General features: G+C 40.5%; 1 protein-coding gene across 1 annotated transcript in view; it reads left to right on the top strand.

Annotated features, from left to right (window-relative positions):
- Window positions 1-3,907: 3,907 nt before the first annotated feature.
- Window positions 3,908-20,950, top strand: part of LOC307171488 (NACHT, LRR and PYD domains-containing protein 3-like) — a 78,505-nt gene continuing 61,462 nt past the window's right edge. The window contains exons 1-2 of the mRNA XM_079893141.1: window positions 3,908-4,023; window positions 4,587-4,997. Coding sequence (XP_079749267.1) covers window positions 4,639-4,997 — 359 coding nt within the window. The 5' untranslated portion in view covers window positions 3,908-4,023; window positions 4,587-4,638. The remainder of the gene's footprint in view (window positions 4,024-4,586; window positions 4,998-20,950) is intronic.

Genomic DNA, 20,950 nt, shown 5'->3' on the forward strand with positions numbered 1-20,950 from the left:
GTTATAGTTTCAATTACTTTGGTCAAACCAATTTACTGCTAAATGCGTGCGCACTCCCGCGACCGGGGATACATTTCCTTTCAGGGGTAAGTACCTTGGCACCACACCTGCACCACCCCATTAGACGTCCTGAGAGGAGGAGCTGGACGTCATTTGACCAAGTTCAAGTACCACTTGATTTTTTTTGACACTTTTATCCCCATGGACACTTTATTCCCCTTCTTTGGACATTTTATTTTAAATGTCCAAATGTCTTTTATGTAATTTTATGTTATGTCTCCAAGGCCTGACGCCGCACCCACTGTGGAGATCTTTGCTTCTCCAGCCACAATAGTGCACAGTGGGGTTGTGGGTAATATTAGCCTTCAGAATGTGCACGGATCCACACTTCGAAAATCCACCAGAAATAGTAGACCATCCGGGGAATTCTGGCATACTCTTTTCAACATACTATGCTTTGGGACACATTTATTTTAATCTCACATAGGCCTACTGTTTAGGATGGATAGTATGGACATTGAGAGGCAGGGTATTACATCCATATCCTGGTAATCCAGAGTTCTCACGAGAGCACAAGTTGAATTTGCTCAGCGAGTTACTCTGGTGTCGAGTAATGATGCTCATTAAATATGTCCCTCTATCTGAGCAGCACCAATCACATCAGGTTATCTGATATAGGCGGGCCAGAGGCGAGATGACGACAGTGCTGTGACGTCGAAATCATTAATAAACATTGCAAGATGGCTATGGATGAACACCATTTGTTTGATACGGCTTTGGACGCTACAATAAAAGATTTAGACTTTTTCTCTAAAAAGGAACAGAAGACGCCGCTAGATCGTTCCTTTGCAAGAAGGACGTTTTTGCTGTTTTGCCGACCGGATACGGCAAGAGTCTAATCTACATAGACAGTATATAAACTGGACACAGCGACCCCATAGGTTTCAACGGAGAAAAGTGAAGTCAACTAGATGTACCGCATGGCGGTACAAAATATGACCGCCGCTCAGGCCTGCACTGGCTTTCCACAAAAAATATACTTATACATACTAAGTATGAAAAATCTGTGATTTTTTTTTTTCAAAGGACCCTCCCATTCAATTTCTACAAACCTCTACCAAACGGTTGAGGTACCTGTTGATGGTAAAAGTCAGTTATCTGACTTTGGCATGGGTTTGTTGTGTTTTACTGAAATAAAAAACATTTTTTCCCCAAAAAAGTGGTTTTATCTTGTAGCCCTGGTCCCAGAGTTTTAAAAAAACAATGTTAACAAAATTAAACTCATTCCCACTGTACCTAGTAGAACACTTAAGTAAATGTCCCATTGAAATTAATGGGATTTTATGGATTTAGGTGAAGAAAGTGTACACATAATACATTTTGGACTCTCAGGATGTGATCTAACATGGCATGAAACATGTCCCACCCACCTCATTAGTATACTGCCCAAGCATAACACATTGGGTATTGGTAAATCGGGTATATGGCTGATACCTAAAAAAAGTAGTAGTATGTGTGTGTCTGTGTGTGTGTGTGTCTGTGCGTGTATGTATGCGTGCGTACATGTGTGTGCGCGTGTGTGTTTGTGTGTGTGTGTCTGTGCGTGTGGATGTCAGTGTGTGTGCATGCTTGCGTTTGTTTGTATTCCAGCATGTGTGTGTGTGACAGTATCATCCTAAACCAGCAACCCTTCGCTCAACAGCACCATCTACAGGCCGATGAGTGTACAGTCACTAAATGTGCACATAAATGCATTTATTTTATACCCCCCCCCATGGATGAAATTCTACGAAACTTAGCATACCCCCAGAGGATGTCAAGTTAATCATACACATGAAATATGGTGCAGTTCTGAACATCTCAACTGAAGATAGGGGCGATTAAAGCAGAATAATATTGTATTTTCATTTTTTATGGGAGGGGCGCAAATCACAAATGAGTGATTATGGGCTAGGTTGATGTGGGCCCTTAAGAGCAACATACCATAAAAATTTCTTCATCCTCGGTGCCACGGTTCAGGTAGTTATTTAGGAAAAACTGCATTTTTTGGGTTTGGGGGGGCCCAGCGCGGGGGGGGAGTGGCCCCCGGGGACCAAACGAAATTTTTCCGTAAAAGTCTAGTGGGGCTACATGCCCACCAAATTTCATGTTCCCCGGTGTTTCGGTGTCCCTGGTATCGTTGACGAAAAAATTCAGTAGATGACGGGAAAAAAAAAAAAAAAAACTTTGACAATCGATTATGGGCTAGGTTGATGTGGGCCCTTAAGAGCAACATACCATAAAAATTTCTTCATCCTCGGTGCCACGGTTCAGGTAGTTATTTAGGAAAAACTGCATTTTTTGGGTTTGGGGGGGCCCAGCGTGGGGGGGGAGTGGCCCCCGGGGACCAAACGAAATTTGTCCGTAAAAGTCTAGTGGGGCTACATGCCCACCAAATTTCATGTTCCCCGGTGTTTCGGTGCCCCTGGTATCGTTGACGAAAAATTCAGTAGATGACGGGAAAACAAAAAAAAAAAAACTTTGACAATCCCTATATGACCGCTTTCGCTAGCTACGCTAGCGGCGGTCATAATTAGAAGCACTCACTTCCTGATGGCTGAGCGTACTGCGCAGACTCAAACTGAGCTGGACGACGTAGATGTGACGTGAGCAACCCGTCTGTCTTCTAGTATCTGTGCCAAGAGAAATCTGAATCATTCCCTTCCGAAACTTGCAGAGACAGAGAGCGTGAGTAGGAGGTGTCCATGAGCTAGAAGCAGGAGCAACTTTTGCTAAGTATTCTGATTAATTACTTTGTCATTTTGCCCCCACGTCCCCCCGATTGGCCGCGAGCTTCTGCTCCTGTCCATACGGTAATTCTCTACTGTGCGACAGAGAGTCGCGTGGTTATGACGCAATCGTTAGCCTATTTTTACAAAAACTGCATCTACGGGGCCATAACGTAAGCTACAAGGTAAGGAGCCTTTTATACATTTTCGTGTTTCTTTAGAAATAAATAATGGACAAATGGAGTCTTAAAACGCCTCAGATGTAAAGTTATTCACTGTCAAAGTGACGCCAAAATGAATGGGAGTCAGTGGAATGCTAACAGCAGGTGGGGGTCCGCTAGCCAATGGCGGCGCCCAGGGAAGCTTCAATATTTTATGAAACCCTGCCCCCCTGAATCTACCAGTTAGCTCCGCTGAAAGCTAAGCGATAACCTGTTGTGATTGGTCGTAGTGTTATCCAATTGCGTGCAGTGAGATTTTCAAACGCATGCTTGGTGCCGCCCCTCGAGCTCGCTGATTTTCATTAGTCGAGCCAGACCATTAATCTTTTAGATTTAGTTCTGAATTTCCAGGCTATTACATCCATACATGAAGGTTTACAATTTTAACATGAACGATGTCAAATGCATGTTTACTAATACCAAACTTTATGGTTTTGTTGACAGAAGACGCTAGAGAATAAGAGACTCTTTTTATTTATTCACTTTTATTTTTACATAGCCTATAATGTCTGTTGGAGGACCATAACAATAAAGTGTTAGAAGATATTAAGCAGACTGTCTACTAATATCTAATCTAATGACTGATATGGAGTTGCAAAGTTAATCAACAGAATGTTCAAATTAGTAGGTTTCAAGTAGTAGTTTGGTAATTAGCAAAATTCTAAATTGTAGCATTTTTTTTTTTTTTTTGTATTTCCATTAAAATGTCCAATATTTCCATTTAACATGTTCAAACAAATGAATCCCCCTTTTTTTTTTTTTTCTTTTTTTTTACTTTTCTATTTTTTATAGCCTAATACAAATTGTGGAAGTGGGGATGCATTTTCTTTTAATATGGTCTCGCATTTATATGGCACAGCTGTAATTTATTTCCTGGTTCCAAACCCGGAAGTGAGAAAAGAATCCATTCGAGGAGGAGCTGCTGGATGTTTACCTGTGACATTTACCTGTCGCACAGTGAAATCGAAAGCAGTCGATGACTGTAAAACGCCATTTCGGAAGATAGAAAATCAGCAATCGCTTTACATGTGACAGTAAGTTCGTTAAACTTTTCATAGCTGTAATGTCAATAAAGTATTTGTGTCTCAACACACCTTGACGAACTCAAACTCAAATACATGATAAGTGTTTAAGGTATACTTTCGTTAATCTAGTCCTACTTCACGACACGTCAACTGTAACACTCATAAAATGGCAGAAAAACTTACTTTTTTCTTTAACATGAGAATATTAGTTTAATGTTGAAATCTTCGGTTGACTTTAAATACGTATTTAATTATTTTTTTTATAATATTGTAATGTGTGTTGAGTGACGCAGTGAGACTGGGGAAAGGAAGTGTGGCCGTAGGATAAACAAAAATAACATCATAAAGCGAGACGACTAAACGGATTGTGAAAAACACCTGCAAGAGTTCAGCAGTGTCATTAAAGTGAAGGTGAATCCAGTGTTTAAACGCCGACATGTCGGACATGTTGCTCTACAAACATAACTGCAGAAAAACTGTTGACGTTAAGTTAAAATGAATTAAATGCCATTTAAATAAAATGTGTCAAAATTCAATTGTGTTTTGTGCATGTTTTCTGTGTTCACATACAGGCCTTACATAAAGTGTCACGTCAAGGAGGAAGAGGAGAAATGTACCTGTAAAATGAGTGTGTGTGAGGAGAGAGAGGAGGACCTTACCTGTAAAATGAGTGTGTGTGAGGAGAGAGAGGAGGACCTTACCAGTAAAATGAGTGTGTGTGAGGAGAGAGAGGAGGAGGAGAACCGTACATGTAAAATGAGTGTGTGTGAGGAGAGAGAAGAGGAGGCGTCTGTTCACTCCCAGAGAGCAGCATCTCTAGTATCCAGCTGTGTGTCCATGAAGAGTAACCACTCCAAGCATGAGCCCCTTAAAATCAGTGATGGACCATCTTCAGGATTCAGCTGTGTGTCCATGAAGAGTAACAGATCCATACGTGAGCCCCCTGATCTCAGTGATGGACCTGCTGTGACCTCTGACCCTGTGTGAGTAACATGAAGTTCAGGGCTTTCTGGTCAGTCAAGATATTATATTGGTTCATCGCCTCTAAAAACTGTTAATAACACCCATATAGACAAAAACAATGTATGGTTGCACAAAAAGTTGTTCAAATAAGGGCAAAAAGGCTATATAAAATCCAGATAACTAGTTAGTCTCATTAGTATGAAAGTAAAAAAATGACAAATGTTTTTGAAACAAAAAAGCTTGTTGATATGCACTACTTGCAAAATGCAAAAATATGCATTGCATTAAACCCTGCTTGCATTTTAAAACATTGTATTTTTAGGGCTTGCATTTTTATGGGCTGAAATTCAGGGGATATCCGGGAACGGCAGGAATATCAGTAGATTGCCGATTGATAATCTCCATCTGCTGTTAGTCGCCCTCACCAGCTGAGTCAAGTCAAGTCATCTTCATTTATATAGCGCTTTTAACAATGTAGATTGTCTCAAAGCAGCTTTACAGAGATAAGCGTATAATTTAAGGCAACAGAGATTGTTTCGGCTGTACAGCAGAGTTAAGTTATTTCCATCTAAAGTTAGTTTTAATTGATTTGCTTCCGTCGCAATGATCATTTGTTATTAAATTCGGGGCCGCTAAGACGACACCATTCTCTCTACACAGACTTTAAACGCGAACCTGTGAGAAACACTGATGGCGTTCACATGCGCATTTAGAATGGGTTCTATAGTTATGTGCATTTGAATATACGCAGGTTTGGAATTCCCTACAAGCCAAGCCTAAACAGAATACTTGTCTTTCCTTATAAATTTTGATAAGGAATTTTATTTTATTTGTTGCTTTGGGGTAGGACCGCGAGACGAATTTTCCCGACAACGCCTTATCTGTAGAGTGGTAGTGGGATCCTCCATAGGGAGAGACTAGTTGGCACTTCAGCACTGCGTTGTCATCGGTCCAGGCGAAGGTCCTTCGTCAGATCTGGATACGGCCTGGATCCGGCAGGCTGCAGGAAAACCTCGGGATAAACACAGACACTAAAATTAGCGTAGATGCCATTCTTCTCATGATGTAACGAGTACATCAGGATTTTTGGGAAGTGTTCCCGGTTCCGGCTGACCTACTATATGCAGCCTAACATTAAATTATAGAAGTCTATAATGTATTATGTGAAAGCTAGGTCAAAGAGATGTGTCTTTAATCTGGCTTTGAACTGACAGAGTGTGTCTGCTTCCCGGACAATGGTAGGAAGACTGTTCCAGAGTTTTGGTGCTAAATAGGAAAAGGATCTACCGCCAGCAGTCGATTTTGATATTCTAGGTATTATCAACTGGCCGGAATTTTGAGATCGTAATAGACGTGACGGACTATAATGCGTTAAGAGCTCGCTCAAGTACTGCGGAGCTAAACCATTCAGTGCTTTGTAAGTAATCAGCAATATTTTAAAATTGATGCGATGTTTAATAGGGAGCCAATGCATTTTTGACAGAACTGGGCTAATATGGTCATACTTCCTGGTTCTGGTAAGAACTCGAGCTGCTGCGTTTTGAACCAGCTGTAGTTTGTTTATTAAGCGTGCAGGGCAACCACCCAGTAGAGCATTACAATAATCTAGCCTTGAGGTCATGAACGCATGAACTAACTGTTCCGCATTTGTCAATGAGAGCATATGGCGTAATTTAGATATATTTTTAAGATGGAAAAATGCAGTTTTACAGATACTAGACACGTGACTTTCAAATGAAAGATTGGTATCAAAGAGCACACCCAGGTTCCTAACCGACGACGAAGACTTAACAGAGCAGCCATCAAGTGTTAGACAGTATTCTAGATTATTACGTGAGGAAGTTTTTTGTCCAATAATTAGAAACTGTTTTTTCAGAATTCAGAAGTAGGAAATTACAAGTCATCCAATTTTTTATATCCGCTATGCATTCCGTTAATTTTGTGAATTGGTAAGTTTCGTTAGGTTTTGAAGAAATATAGAGCTGAGTATCATCGGCATAACAGTGAAAGCTAATGCCATGTTTCCTAATGATATCTCCTAAGGGTAGCATGTACAGAGTGAACAGCAGCGGTCCTAGTACTGAGCCTTGTGGTACGCCATACTGAACTTGTGATCGATGAGACATCTCATCATTTACTGCTACAAATTGATAACGGTCAGATAAGTATGATTTAAACCATGCTAGTGCATTTCCCGTAATGCCAACATAATGTTCTAATCTATTTAAAAGAACGTTGTGGTCGATGGTGTCAAATGCAGCACTAAGATCGAGTAACACTAATAGCGAGATACAACCACGATCGGATGATAAGAGCAAATCATTTGTGACTCTAACGAGAGCTGTTTCGGTACTATGGTACGGTCTAAATCCTGACTGGAAATCCTCGCAGATATCATTTCTTTCAAGAAAGGAACACAGTTGTGAGGATACCGCCTTTTCTAATATCTTTGACAGAAAAGGTAGATTCGAGATCGGCCTGTAATTGACTAATTCTGAAGGATCAAGTTGCGTTTTTTTAACAAGCGGTTTAATCATAGCCAGCTTAAAGTTTTTTGGTACGTATCCTAGAGACAAAGACGAATTAATGATATTAAGAAGAGGATCTATGACCTCTGGAAGTATTTCTTTCAGTAGCTTAGTCGGTATAGGGTCTAACATACATGTTGTAGATTTAGATGATTTAATGAGTTTAGTAAATTCTACCTCTCCTATAGCAACGAATGAATCAAATTTTTCCTCAGGGAGACTACAATGCACTGCCTGATGTGATACTGTAGTAGACGGTTGCATAGTTATAATTTTGTCCCTGATATTATCAATCTTATAAGTGAAGAAGTTCATAAAGTCATTACTGCTGTGTTGCTTGGAAACTTCGGTGCTTGAAGCTTTATTTTTCGTTAGTTTAGCCACCGTTTCAAATTAATACCTAGGATTATGTTTATTTTCTTCTAATAGGGTTGAAAAATAAGCAGATCTAGCAGCTTTTAAAGCCTCTCTGTAAGTAATTGAGCTCTCTTTCCATGAAATGCGAAATACCTCTAGTTTTGTTTTCTTCCAGTTGCGCTCCATTTTTCTGGCTGCTCTCTTAAGGGCCCGAGTGTGCTCGTTGTACCACGGCGTTGGACTATTTTCTTTAATCTTCTTTAAGCGCAACGGAGCAACTGTGTCTAAAGTGCTGGAAAAGAGAGAGTTAAACGTTTCTGTTGTAATATCTAGTTCTTCTAAGCTATCTGAGATGCTGAGATGATGAAACTGATTAGGAAGATTATTAATAAAGCAATCTTTAGTAGCAGAAGTGATAGGTCTCACATATTTGTAACACGGAGTCGGCTTTGCAGCCTTGGCTAAATGGAAATTACACGAGACTAGGTAATGATCTGAGATGTCATCGCTCTGCTGCAGAATTTCAACGGCATCCACATCTATTCCGTGTGATAATATTAGATCTAGAGTATGATTACGACGATGAGTAGGTCCTGACACGTGTTGTCTAACTCCAATTGAATTTACAATGTCTTTAAATGCCAATCCCAATGCATCTTTTTCATTATCGATGTGTATATTAAAATCACCAACAATTAGTACTTTATCTCCAGTCAATATTAATTCTGATAGAAAGTCCGCAAATTCTTTGATAAAGTCTGTATGGTGCCCTGGTGGCCTGTATACAGTAGCCAGCACAAATCTCAAACGTGATTTATCGTTTACACTATATATTTTTACATTAAGCACCAATGCTTCAAAAGAATTATATTTAAAACTTGATTTCTTAGTGGTTTTGAAACTATTACTATAAATTACAGCAACACCACCCCCTTTGCGTTTCAGACGAGGCTCATGTTTATAACAGTAATCTTGCAGGGTTGATTCATTTAAAGTAATGTAATCGTTTGGTTTTAGCCAGGTTTCTGTCAAACACAGCACATCTAGGTTATTATCTGAAATCATATCGTTAACAACGAGTGCTTTTGAAGTAAGCGATCGAATATTCAGCAACCCAAGCTTTAGCATTTGCTCATCTGTATTATAGCTGTTTTTTATTTGTTGAACATCAATAAAATTTTTAACCTTAGTTGGGTTTAAATCTTTTTTTGGTTTCCAAATTCGGGGAACAGACACAGTCTCTATATGATGATAGCTAGGTGAAAGAGGCTCTATGTGATAGGATTTATCTGACCTTGGTGACGCGAGGTCGCTAGCAGACAGTCGGTTAAGCCAGTCTGTCTGCTTCCTGACCTGAGCCCCAGATTGTCATGTTTGAGCTCTAAGACTATGAGCCATATTACTAGAGAGAAGAGCAGCACCATCCCAGGAGGGATGAATACCATCTCTTTTCAACAGGTCAGGTTTGCCCCAAAAACTTTTCCAATTGTCTATGAATTCTATATTATTAAGCGGACACCACTGAGACAGCCAACCGTTAAGCGAACATAATCTACTAACTATCTCATCACTCCTGCGAACAGGAAGGGGGCCAGAGCAAATTACAGTCCTTGACATCGTACTTGCAAGTTCACACACCTCTTTAATATTAATTTTGGTGATCTCCGACTGGCGGAGTCGAACATCATTAGTGCCGACATGAATAATGATCTTAGAGAATTTACGATTAGCATTAGCCAGCACTTTTAAATTTGCTTTGATGTCAGGCGCTCTGGCTCCCGGCAAACATGTGACTATGGTGGTTGGTGTCTCTATTTTCACGTTCCGTGTAATAGAATCGCCAATAACTAGGGCACAATCATTCTCAGTGGGTGTTTCACTGAGCGGGGCAAATCGATTTGTTATGGTAATCGGAACGGAAGAGTGGTTTTTAGATCCGCGACTAGAGCGATCCCTCACTGTCACCCATTTGCCCGGCTGCACGGGCTCTACTTCAGCCGGAACCACGCTATGTAAAGTGTTCGCTATTCTATGCGCATCCAAAACATCTAAAGCACTAGCACTCTTACTATCCTCAATTAAAGTTTGGATGCGTGTTTCTAATTCTGAAATCTTCTCTGTCAACCTAACTGTCTCCTTACATTTATCACATATAAATCCTATATTGTCGACAGAGAAGGCTATACTAAACATGTGACATGAAGTGCAAGTGACAATAACAGGACAAGACATTACTCACCGTGTTTGTTGACTGATTCTTACTCACCTGAGCTTTTTATGAACTCAAAGGCGCGGACGCGCGAGAGAAAAATAAATAAATAAAATAGCTGAGCGCACGGGTGGCGCGTTAACAGGCTAGCGAATTACTAGCGTTTTGTGCTAGTAGTACTAATAACAAAAGCTAGCGATGTCAGGTTAATCTGAGATGTTGGGTAAAATGTAGTAGTATAAACAACTAGAAATAGTAGTAAAATGATGGTTCAAAACAAAGAAATATAAGGCTAAGACGGAGCTTACCGCACCGAAGCACACAAACACACTCACAGCAGGCAGCGAGGCAGACAGGAGCAATCGATCAGCGATCAGACAGCTGAGGGTGCAAGCGGCTGTTGATGGGAGAAAAAACTATAGAGCAACGGGTGAGAGACTCATTCATTCATAAAACCGGATTTACAGAAATGGAGAAAGCAGTTAGACTGGGTAAACCCAGCCTTATCTGGGGCGTTTTGATTTCGCCCTGCAGCTCAGGCTGGAAACCTGTACATTTTATCTCTGCTACTTCAGTTACAAATTTGCGGGAACCAATCACAAACTGGCTTATCCACATGGCGTGCTATTGGCGGGTTTAACCCAATGACAATAGAGAAGCAAGCACACTCTGATTTACCCGTCTCTCGCACAACCGTCAATCCAATTCCGTTTAACCTCTCAACGATGCTCAATGGCTTATTTAGTTCAGCAAACAAATCGCTCGAGTGGCTGTATATACCAATCACTTTTATGTTTTATTTGCACAACCTGCAAAAATCGCTCGATGCACTTGCTGCTTTTGCAAACCGCTGATCAATGCTACAAACCAACACGTATGTTAAAGCTCCACTATGTAAATTTTATTGACCACAAGAGGGCGCAGTTTCCAACAATAACAAAGGCGAAGCTTGATGACGCTATGAAGGAGGTGACGATTGGAGATGTCGTTTTTGACAGCGTTGGCTGATTCCGGAGAAACATACGATGTAAACTTTCGTTCCTACCAAAACATTAGTTCTGAGAAAATGTAGGAGAAGCTGATCATCGCCGTTGCTGGGTTTCCTATCATTATCGGATTAATTGCACAGTTTAACAATCATAGAGTGAAAGTTTATAATTTGCATGTGTTTTAAGTCCTGTCAGTTTAACAGGGCGCGCTTGACAGGGCATATATATACGAATGAGCAGAGAGAGAGAGAGAGAGAGAGAGAGAGAGAGAGAGAGAGAGAGAGAGAGAGAGAGAGAGAGACCCGGCCGCGCACGCGCACTCACTATTAATAATAATAATAATAATAATAATAATAATAGCTAATTATTTTTCCCCCGACCAAATGTGACCAAAACGATTATAAAAATGCTGTCATTATTAAAGGTGTCTAGTGTCAATGTATTGCTTGTTTTTTTCTGTTTACATTTCATGGTGTGACACAGACTTCAGAGCGCCCAAAGCGTCAGCAAGCTTCTCCGTACTTTTTGACAAGCGTCCTTGACAGGGCGGCCAGAGCTTCTTTGCAGCGGCGGTGTGAACGTACAGTAATGCGTTTTCACCATCTAGCGATGTATTTAAATGGAATTAATGAATCATGATCACGGATGAGGTAATTTATTCGTTTTTGTATTACTTGTATGTCTGATCGTATTATTTTATGTCATCATAATTAATGAACTGCAAGGAACGTGAAATGTTATGCTATATTATCCCGTTACAACTTACAGCTATTTGTCAAATGATTTGTTGGGTTAATGTTGTGCAGTTTTACGTGTTTATGGTTAATGCCGTGTTGTTTAACGTGTTCAAACCAATCGTTCTAAAAGTATATTTGGACGAACATTTGCAAGTAATGACTAAATATATTTTTTAACAACACATATCCGATTGTATTTAATTGTACTGCCATAATCTCGGTCACCACACGTGATAAAAAGCCTTACCGAAGTACAAAGAGCAATATAACTTTGTTTATAAGTGCTATTATTGACAGTTGCATGTGTTGCAGGGAAACACAGATGCATAAAAAATGCTACAGTGACAGAATGTACAGGCATGTGGTGTAATTCATATCTATTAAAATCATCTTTACTGTAACTATTACGTTACTTGTACAATAAAAAAATAATTGATTTGCTTACCTGTCTATCAATACACTCGCGAGAGCAGAGTCTCTGCCAAGTCCAAGATTGTCGCGCAGCTCTCTCCATCTCGAAAACGCCTGGCCGATATTTATCCAGGTTTTATTCCTCCATTTCTTGTCACACAGTCTGCGTGTATCCGAATATGGATGCTATCGTTTTGTTGGCACTTCAATACTCGCCAAAGAGTAATCATGATCCATAACAACGCAGTCTATGGCTATAACGCTATAACCACAACTTCCGCATTTGATTATGTGATATTCCAGTGTGGTGGAATATCACATGGTCCACACCGGAAAACAAGGATAGTGCGGACATTGCGTCACTGAGAGGCGACATTTCTTTTCCGGGACGGACAGTTATTTAAAATCGGAATTTCTCTGAAATAAAAAATCTTTAGAGACTTTTGAGATATTGTAAGTACACAACTGGAGGAAATATATCACACTGTGCAAGTTATTTTCGGAAATTTTATTACAAAATTATTACATATTGGAGCTTTAACACGTTTCCTGCCTGGAGTTTTCGTGTCGCTGATTGGTTGAAGGACTATCCAATTGCGTACAGAGTCATTTGAACTATGCCTGTTGTATGGCTGCAAATCAATGACAAAATTAACGGAGCGCACAACTGACGCGCGCAGTAAATGACATTCGCGAAAGGATAACAGATCTACACACGAGGAAACTGGAACTCGCAAGCTCATTCAAACCCTGCGCACGCACATGACATCTCTACTGTTTTATTAACCTCAAATGTCATTGGTTACAATGTGATTGGAAGCCTCCTTGACTTCAGACATGAGACATCACTTAATTTGTTTTATTTATTTATATTAACGTGTAATGTGATTTAATGCATTGTTAATATGGAATAGATTCTTACCAGATACTTTATTAACAGGAAGTCTTACTAGTGATTGCATTGTGTTGTTAAGAGATATTTACCGACTGTAATGATGCATTTTCATGGTTATTAGCATTGTAAATCTACCAAAAATTCGTATAAATTTTTACGTAAATCCTAATTTACTCTCTTACCTTTGTTCTTTGATTACCTTTGTTCTTTTGATCTGCTGACAGAAACGCGGTCTGACACGCGTCCCATTTTCTCACAAATCTTTACGTTCATTTAAGACTTTATTTAAATCATTTAAGACTGCTCTTATGAGGACGCTCGACAAAACGGACATTTTGGCATATGTGTGTGTTACGGTTTGTTCAAGCCCGAAAGAGAACTCGATACTGACACACGTCTTTTCTCTGTGTGTGTGTGTAATAGGCAGGACTTACAGCGTGGTCTCTTTAGTCTTGTCGTGCTTGAATGGTTTAAAAGCATTCACATTAATAAGAACGTGATCATACAACGCTAGTCAACGGGTGACAGAAAAAAATGGATACTGCATAATTGCGTTAAATATTTTTAACGCTTTAAACTTTTCTTTTTTTTTGATACCGCAGTGGGCAAGTGATGAAACCGGTGTTGCGACTGAACACTGTGTAACACCGGTAACACCGACTATCGTAGCAAGCCTATTATTTATGAACCGCTTTCTGTGCATTTGTAAATCTCTGCACACGTTTGTGAATCTCTTCTTGTGCATTTGTAAATCCCCTCAGGCATCTGTGGATTTTGAAACAAAAATCACTCAAAAATAAATATTACATAATAAAATAACTTGAGAACTGGCTGACTAAAATCAGCTTGAAAATGCTATCTCATGAAATAAAGACGAAATCGAAAAATCATTTGTGATTAATTGCACAGCCCTAAATGATAGAATTATTGATTTAATTGCAGTGACAAAAGCTTGAACTAAATTGAGCTGGATGATCATAATACTGCTTTAACAACCTGCTTTATAGGTGAATTGAATTTGATAATCTCTGGAACATCGACACAGTTATTGAACTGAATTGAATCAACATTTAACTGACTTGAGCTGAAAAACAACACTATCTTTAGTTGAGCTGCTTATTCTGTAGCTGAATTGAGCTCTTCATAACTGGTAAACTGCTCTGTTATTGAACAACAAACACACTAATCTCAGACAACATTGAACTGCATTAATGGTTTCATTCTGCTTAACTTTTAATTGGAAAACTTATTTTCATTTCTATAAGAAAACATGTCAACAACTCAGAGGGCCCTATCTTGCACCCAGCGCAATTGACTTTGTACACCGACGCATGTATCATTCCTATTTTGCACCCGCGCAAAGCGCGTTTTTTCCTCCACAGAAGCACGTCGCTAAACTAGGGAATGAACTTGCGCTCCCTGGGCGGTTCAGCGCAAAAAAGGAGGCGTGTTCCAGCGCAAACGTTCCTTCATGCTATTTTGCAGGTTTAGAAAACAGTTGCGCCACTAACCAGGAAAAAATGGTTTAAAGTCAATGGCGCGTTGCGCATGTTATTCATATGCTATTTTAAGGGCGCATGCTTGGCCATAATCAATGTAGCGTGTGCACAACGCGCATACACTTTGATTCTCTCATCTACACAGAAGCAGCAGTTTTCATTTTTGCAAATCATACATTATTACGATAGATAGATAGATAGATAGATAGATAGATAGATAATTTATTATAAAAGCATACATCTAGCTTACACATTTACCCAAATTATCATACGCCTTTTTAACCGAAGTTAATTTGGGTGGGTTTCTCCATCCCCAACGTCCCTGACGAGAGCGTTGCTCTCCTCGGCTGTGAACCGCTCCTCGCGTGCGTCTGGCAAACCCGCCGTTAGAACAAGCGCGCCTGCTCTTAAAGGGAATGTGAGATGACGCTCTGATTGGTTTATTTCACGTTTCGCCCAAACCACACCTATGAATAATGAAGCTCTTCAGACCAACCCATTTTAGATTTGCGCCTGGCGCAAGAGTAATTTATCCCGCCGGGAAAATAGCAACAGCGCCAAGACCCGCCCACAAAGTTACTTGCGCTTTGCGCGTTGACACTTGCGTTTCAGATCGTTAAAATAGGGCCCAGAGTGTGCTTGTGAGGGCCTTAACCAGTTAAACTTTCAGATGCCTGCTGAAAATCATCTGTATGACCTCTGACATTAAAGCTTAGAACTAGGAAGTTCAGTTTCCACTGTGTAAAGTTCCTAGTACCTGGTATTTTTTTTAGTACCACCTCAGTTGAGGTTCCAAGTGAGCCGTACTGAGACTAAAATGTGACGTGTAAACACTGCAGATCACTAATTTGGCCAGAGAGGATCTTCACTGCAGCGTCATTGAATTTGCGACACGAGACACCAAACCCGCCAGATTTAAATAGTCAGCAACAGCCACCGCAGGATCATTTGTCCGCACAACTTTTCTAAACGACCGTTGCACGCAACCTGAAAAAAGAAATGTCTGTTTCGTGGTCAGTAGACGAGGTGGCGGCACAACTATAACGATCAGTCTATAATCCCACCCATAGGCACTGATTTATGTTTCTGCCGGTGCCCACACTCCATACACAAAAAGTGGTGAGGACATGTTACCCACCCACAAGTTACGCCTATGTTACCAACCAAACAAAAGCACATTCCATGAGTGTTGTCGCTCTGAGAGTCGCGCTCTTGCTAATATCTGATGATCCATAATGGTTCACTAAATAAAATAGCCTAATTCAGTAAATACCTATTTACAATAAGCACTTAACTCAAAAATAACTATTAAATAATAAAATAACTTGAGAACTGGCTGACTAAAATCAGCTTGAAAATGCTATCTCATGAAATAAAGGCGAATCCATAATTTCTTTATTTGAAAGGTACACGTGTTATTTCGTCAGTCAGTCAGTCGTGAAAGTCTGGTGGTTGAAAGCTTCTGGCAACATTAAATCCAGGAGAGAAGAACATTCATCAGACAAGAGCCTGAGACTGAGATATTTGACAACGATTGTCCAGTTCTGTGTGAGAGTGAAGGAGATCCGCCGGCGAGTTGAGAGATTTGTGCTCGCGCATTACTTGGATGCGCTCTCGACATTTGTCATTAAAATAACGCCATAGAAACGGCCTCAAATAAACTATAAAAAGGTGAAGATAATCGTGTCTGAAAACTGCAATAGATTTTTTTATTGGTTAAAATCAATACAATATATCTCGTATTTTTCTTTGGGTGCTTGACCATGAGATCGGCGCCTATGATCACCGAAGCGGTGCTAAACTGCAGTGGAAAAGCAAACCAAGCCAAAAATAAAGAGAGCCGAGCTGAGCCCAGTCGTGCCGAGTCGAACCACGCAGTGGAAAAGTGCCTTTAGACGTTCTACTAACTATAAGTAAATCACAACTACATGTCAACTAACTCTCATTAGAGTATTAGTAGACTGTAGTGGACTGTTAGGTTAGGGTAAGGTGTTAGGGTTCGGGTTAGTAGAATAAGTTGACATGTAATTGTAAAGTCACTTATAGTCAGTAAAATGTCTGTTGAGGATCATCAAAATAAAGTCTTAGCAGAGATTAAACAGTCTACTCATACTCTAATGACTTGTAGTTCACATGTAGTTGCAAAGTAACTTCTGGTTAGTAGAATGTCTAAAGTGAACCATCGAAATAGTTACCACAGTTTATTTGTTTAGCACTTTTTAAAGGTGCTCTAAGTGATGTCACGTGTTTTTTAGGCCAAAATATTTTTTGTCACATACAGCAAACATCTCCTCACTATCCGCTAGCTGCCTGTCCCCTGAACACACTGTAAAAAAACGCGGTCTCTGTAGACACCACAGGCTCCACAAACGGCAACAAAAACAAACTGGGCTCACCCGCACCAAGAAACACAACAAACAGTGTTCCAGCCAATAACTGGTGAGAAGTATTTGAGGGTGGGGTTTGGGGTTTAGTGCGCATGCACATGAAGGGGGTGTGAGGAGGAGAGTGAAGCATGAAGAGGGATGTTTGAATTATGGCCGACACACGACAAAAGAGACGATGTTCCGATTAACAAATTGCAAAGAAGATGGACAAGGATAAAGAACGCGCGAAGTACCAAATTTACATCGGAAAAACCCTCGAAAGGTGGCGAGAACTCTGCCGGCAGAAGGGCTTCCAATCCATCATTCAGGTTGCTCTGTTTTTGCATAACAGGTAGTAAATCCATTTTTCTTTCTAAACTGACGTTCATGTTCGCCAAACCAACACAATGATGTAATTAGCTAGAACTATTCAGTCAGCGTTAACTTTGGTGAATACAACATATATGTTTCTAGCAGCGATCAATCTCTATTGTAAATGATCAAGCAAATTCATAGTAGGGCGACAATTTGTGTGAATGATTGTTTTCACCCACGGTTTGTTATGGATTTGAATGTTCATTTATAGGCTATTCCACTTCCTGCTCAGCTACTGTTCGGACGCTCTTGCTTACTGCTCCGCGCTTTGCTCTATCGCTTTTACATTTTATCTCCTATTTTTTTATATTTTATTTCCTTTATTTTATTTCCTTTTATCAGCTAATTTTAACTTCAGCAAATCAGCACAGTGCTCATACGACAAAGTTTGGATTACTACAAAAATTGAGAATTCTTTTACCCGACCAGCTTACATTCCGGGAAAGGAAAACACAACTGCCTACAAGGATAAGAGAAAATGCCTCTTCTGGAATCTACTTGCTGCACCAACTGCCACAGACTTCTACAAAGGATTGCAGTTCTTGAAACAAAGTTACTTACGGGACCACCAAACCAGACGGAGTACACAACAGAGCTTCGTCATGGACACCCTCAGCATACCGGTGAGTCCCATGAAATTAGTGCTCCTCGACAGGTAGAGAAACAAGCCGATCGACGTACTAATCGATGGCACAAACAGGGAGCGAGACCCAAAGGCACTCGAGACATCAGATTGTCACAAGCAACACATATTGCCGCAGTAGCATCCTCTACCCCAGATACAGCTCTGACAAGGATTGCAAACACTGGTCTACTACCACCGCCTATACATCTTGAGAACAGATTTGAAGTACTAAGGAATGTAAATGAGGAATCCCCAAACGTGATGAATGTGATCGAACACAGACTGAATGGGCCAGTGGCTAACACTGATGCTAACTGGCGCTCAAGGTCGAGCAGACAGCGGCACTCAGCTCAGAGCGCAGCCGAGCCCAGGACTCTGATAGTGGGGGACTCCATAATCAGAAACATTAGCAGCAGGGATACAACTACGTGCTGCCTTCCACAAGCAACAACTTCTGATATAAACAGGGAACTTCAGAACATTCTGATGAAACATAAGACTGCAAATCGACTCATCATTCATGTGGGGAAGAATGATATTCATAAAGAGCAGTCAGAACTCCTTAAGAAGGATTTCCATGAACTTTTTGAAACACTTAAAAGACTGAAAGTCCAAACATTCATCAGTGGACCTCTCCCAGCAAGAGGAACAAACCGGTTTTCACGATTACTTGGGCTTAATACGTGGCTGCAAAAAACCTGCAATATAAAAGCAGTGAACTTCATTGACAATTTCAATCTTTTCTGGAGTCAGAGACAACTGTTTCATCGGGATGGCCATCACCCAAACAAACTTGGTTCAAGAGTGTTAAAGGACAATATCTACTTCTCCCTCAATCATCCTTCTGCAGTGTGTGCCAATCCACTCAATCTGAACGGCACACACACACCTGGACACAGTATGAATGACCACGGGACTTCACTTCAGCAGCAAAATGGACATGATAACACCACTCCACCACAACAACCTCTGCTCACGGACACAATCTCAGCTGAGCCCTGCCCACAGAGCTCACCACAGACAGACATATCAGAACTGCTTGAAGATTCAACACCCAAGGACGACTTCCTGGAAAACAGCCAGGGAAGCCAGGACAGCATATTACAGCCTCCGATAACACCAGAGCAACAGCCCCTTTCACCAGACACGTTAACCCTCTCCCCAGCATCGCCACTTCTGTGCTTCTCACAGAAAATGGAAGAACTGGTGCATGCTGGAACCAGACTATCCCACTCTTTTGCTGCAAGCCCCCAGATACCAACCAAAAAAAGACAGGCACCATTACCACCAAAGCCTGCGAGCCCAGCTCGCCCTCCCCCTCCTGTGAGAGCTCTTCGGCCTCTGCCACAACGCCAGGGCCCACACCCTCCTCCATCTGCTCGAGGTGAACCAAAAACAACTGATACCAGCTCTCAGTGATATGTGTCGGGTCCCCGTTTTGATAACAGTAACTTTCTCAAATGTTTACAGAACAAACGGGAACCCAGTGTGCCTGTATCTTTCTCTATTGCTGTTCTATTACAAGATAGAAAGTCTAAGGCCTTCAATAGCCGTACAGCAAACCTAACTAATCTGGTGCCTATTACACGTCAAACTAAGATTGATGTGGGGAAAAGTAAGTCTGTTAAGTTAGCACTCTTTAACATCCGCTCACTTAAAAATAAATCACTTCTAGTCAACGACTTAACCACAAACAATCTGGATTTTATGCTTCTGAATGAAACATGGCTAGAAGACAGCTGCAGTGCAACAGTCCTCAATGAAGCAGCCCCTCCTAACTTTACTTTTATGAGTGTCTGCAGAGCTGGTAAGAGAGGTGGGGGTCTAGCTGCTCTTTTTAAAGATATCTATCAATGTAAGCAAATATCATTTGTGAATTACTTGTCTTTCGAATATCTGGGTATTGTGTTAAAAGGTGCTCCACGCATTTTACTTATCATTATTTACAGGCCTCCAAAATACTCTTCAGCCTTTGCTGAGGACTTTACAGAACTATTATCAACAATTACATCAGAGTTTGACTGTTTTGCCATTGCTGGAGATTTTAACATCCACATAGATAGTGCAGAAAACAACATGGCTAAAGAAATCAAAAGTGTTTTAAAAACTTTTGATCTGACTCAGCATATACATGGACCCACACACAATCGTGGACACACTCTAGATTTACTTATCAGTAAGGGTCTAAACATTTCATCGATTGTTATTAAGGATGTAGCACTGTCTGATCATTTCTGTATTTTCTTTGATATATTGATCTCTCCTGCCATTGAAGCTAGATCTGTGTCTGTCAAGAAGAGATGCTTAAATGAGAACATTAGTGTACTATTTATGAAGGCTATATCCTTAACACCAAGTATATCTGCTGACTCTGTTGATTTTCTCCTTGATTCTTTTAACTCAAAAGTTAAAAGTGTAATTGATGATATTGCTCCTGTCAAAGTCAGGAAGAAGAATGGCAGACAAAAAGCACCTTGGAGAAACTCAACAGCAGTGCAAAATATGAAAAGACAATGCAGAAAAGTAGAGCGCATGTGGCGGAAGACAAAACTTGTAGTCCATTATAACATCTACAAAGACAGCATCCATGCTTTCAATATGGAACTAGGCAAAGCTAGACAGACTTTCTTCTCAAATATTATAAACAGTAATTTAAACAACACACACACTCTTTTTGCTACTGTAGAGAGACTTACAAACCCCCCAAGCCAGATTCCCAGTGAAATGCTCTCAGACAACAAGTGCAGTGAGTTTGCTTCTTTCTTCTCTGAGAAAATCAATAATATCAGAAAGGTGATCAGCACATCCTTGAGTTGCACTGGGGTCAGACAGATCAAACCACCTGAGAAAGTAGTTACTATGTCTGATTTCAAAGAAATTGATGGCAAAATTTTGGAAGAAACCGTCGTACAGCACCTTAAAACATCAACCTGCGCTCTTGACACACTTCCCACATCATTTTTCAAAAGTGTGTTAAACAGT

Source organism: Squalius cephalus (genome assembly GCF_949319135.1).
Source record: "Squalius cephalus genome assembly, chromosome: 1".
Lineage (NCBI taxonomy): Eukaryota > Metazoa > Chordata > Actinopteri > Cypriniformes > Leuciscidae > Squalius > Squalius cephalus.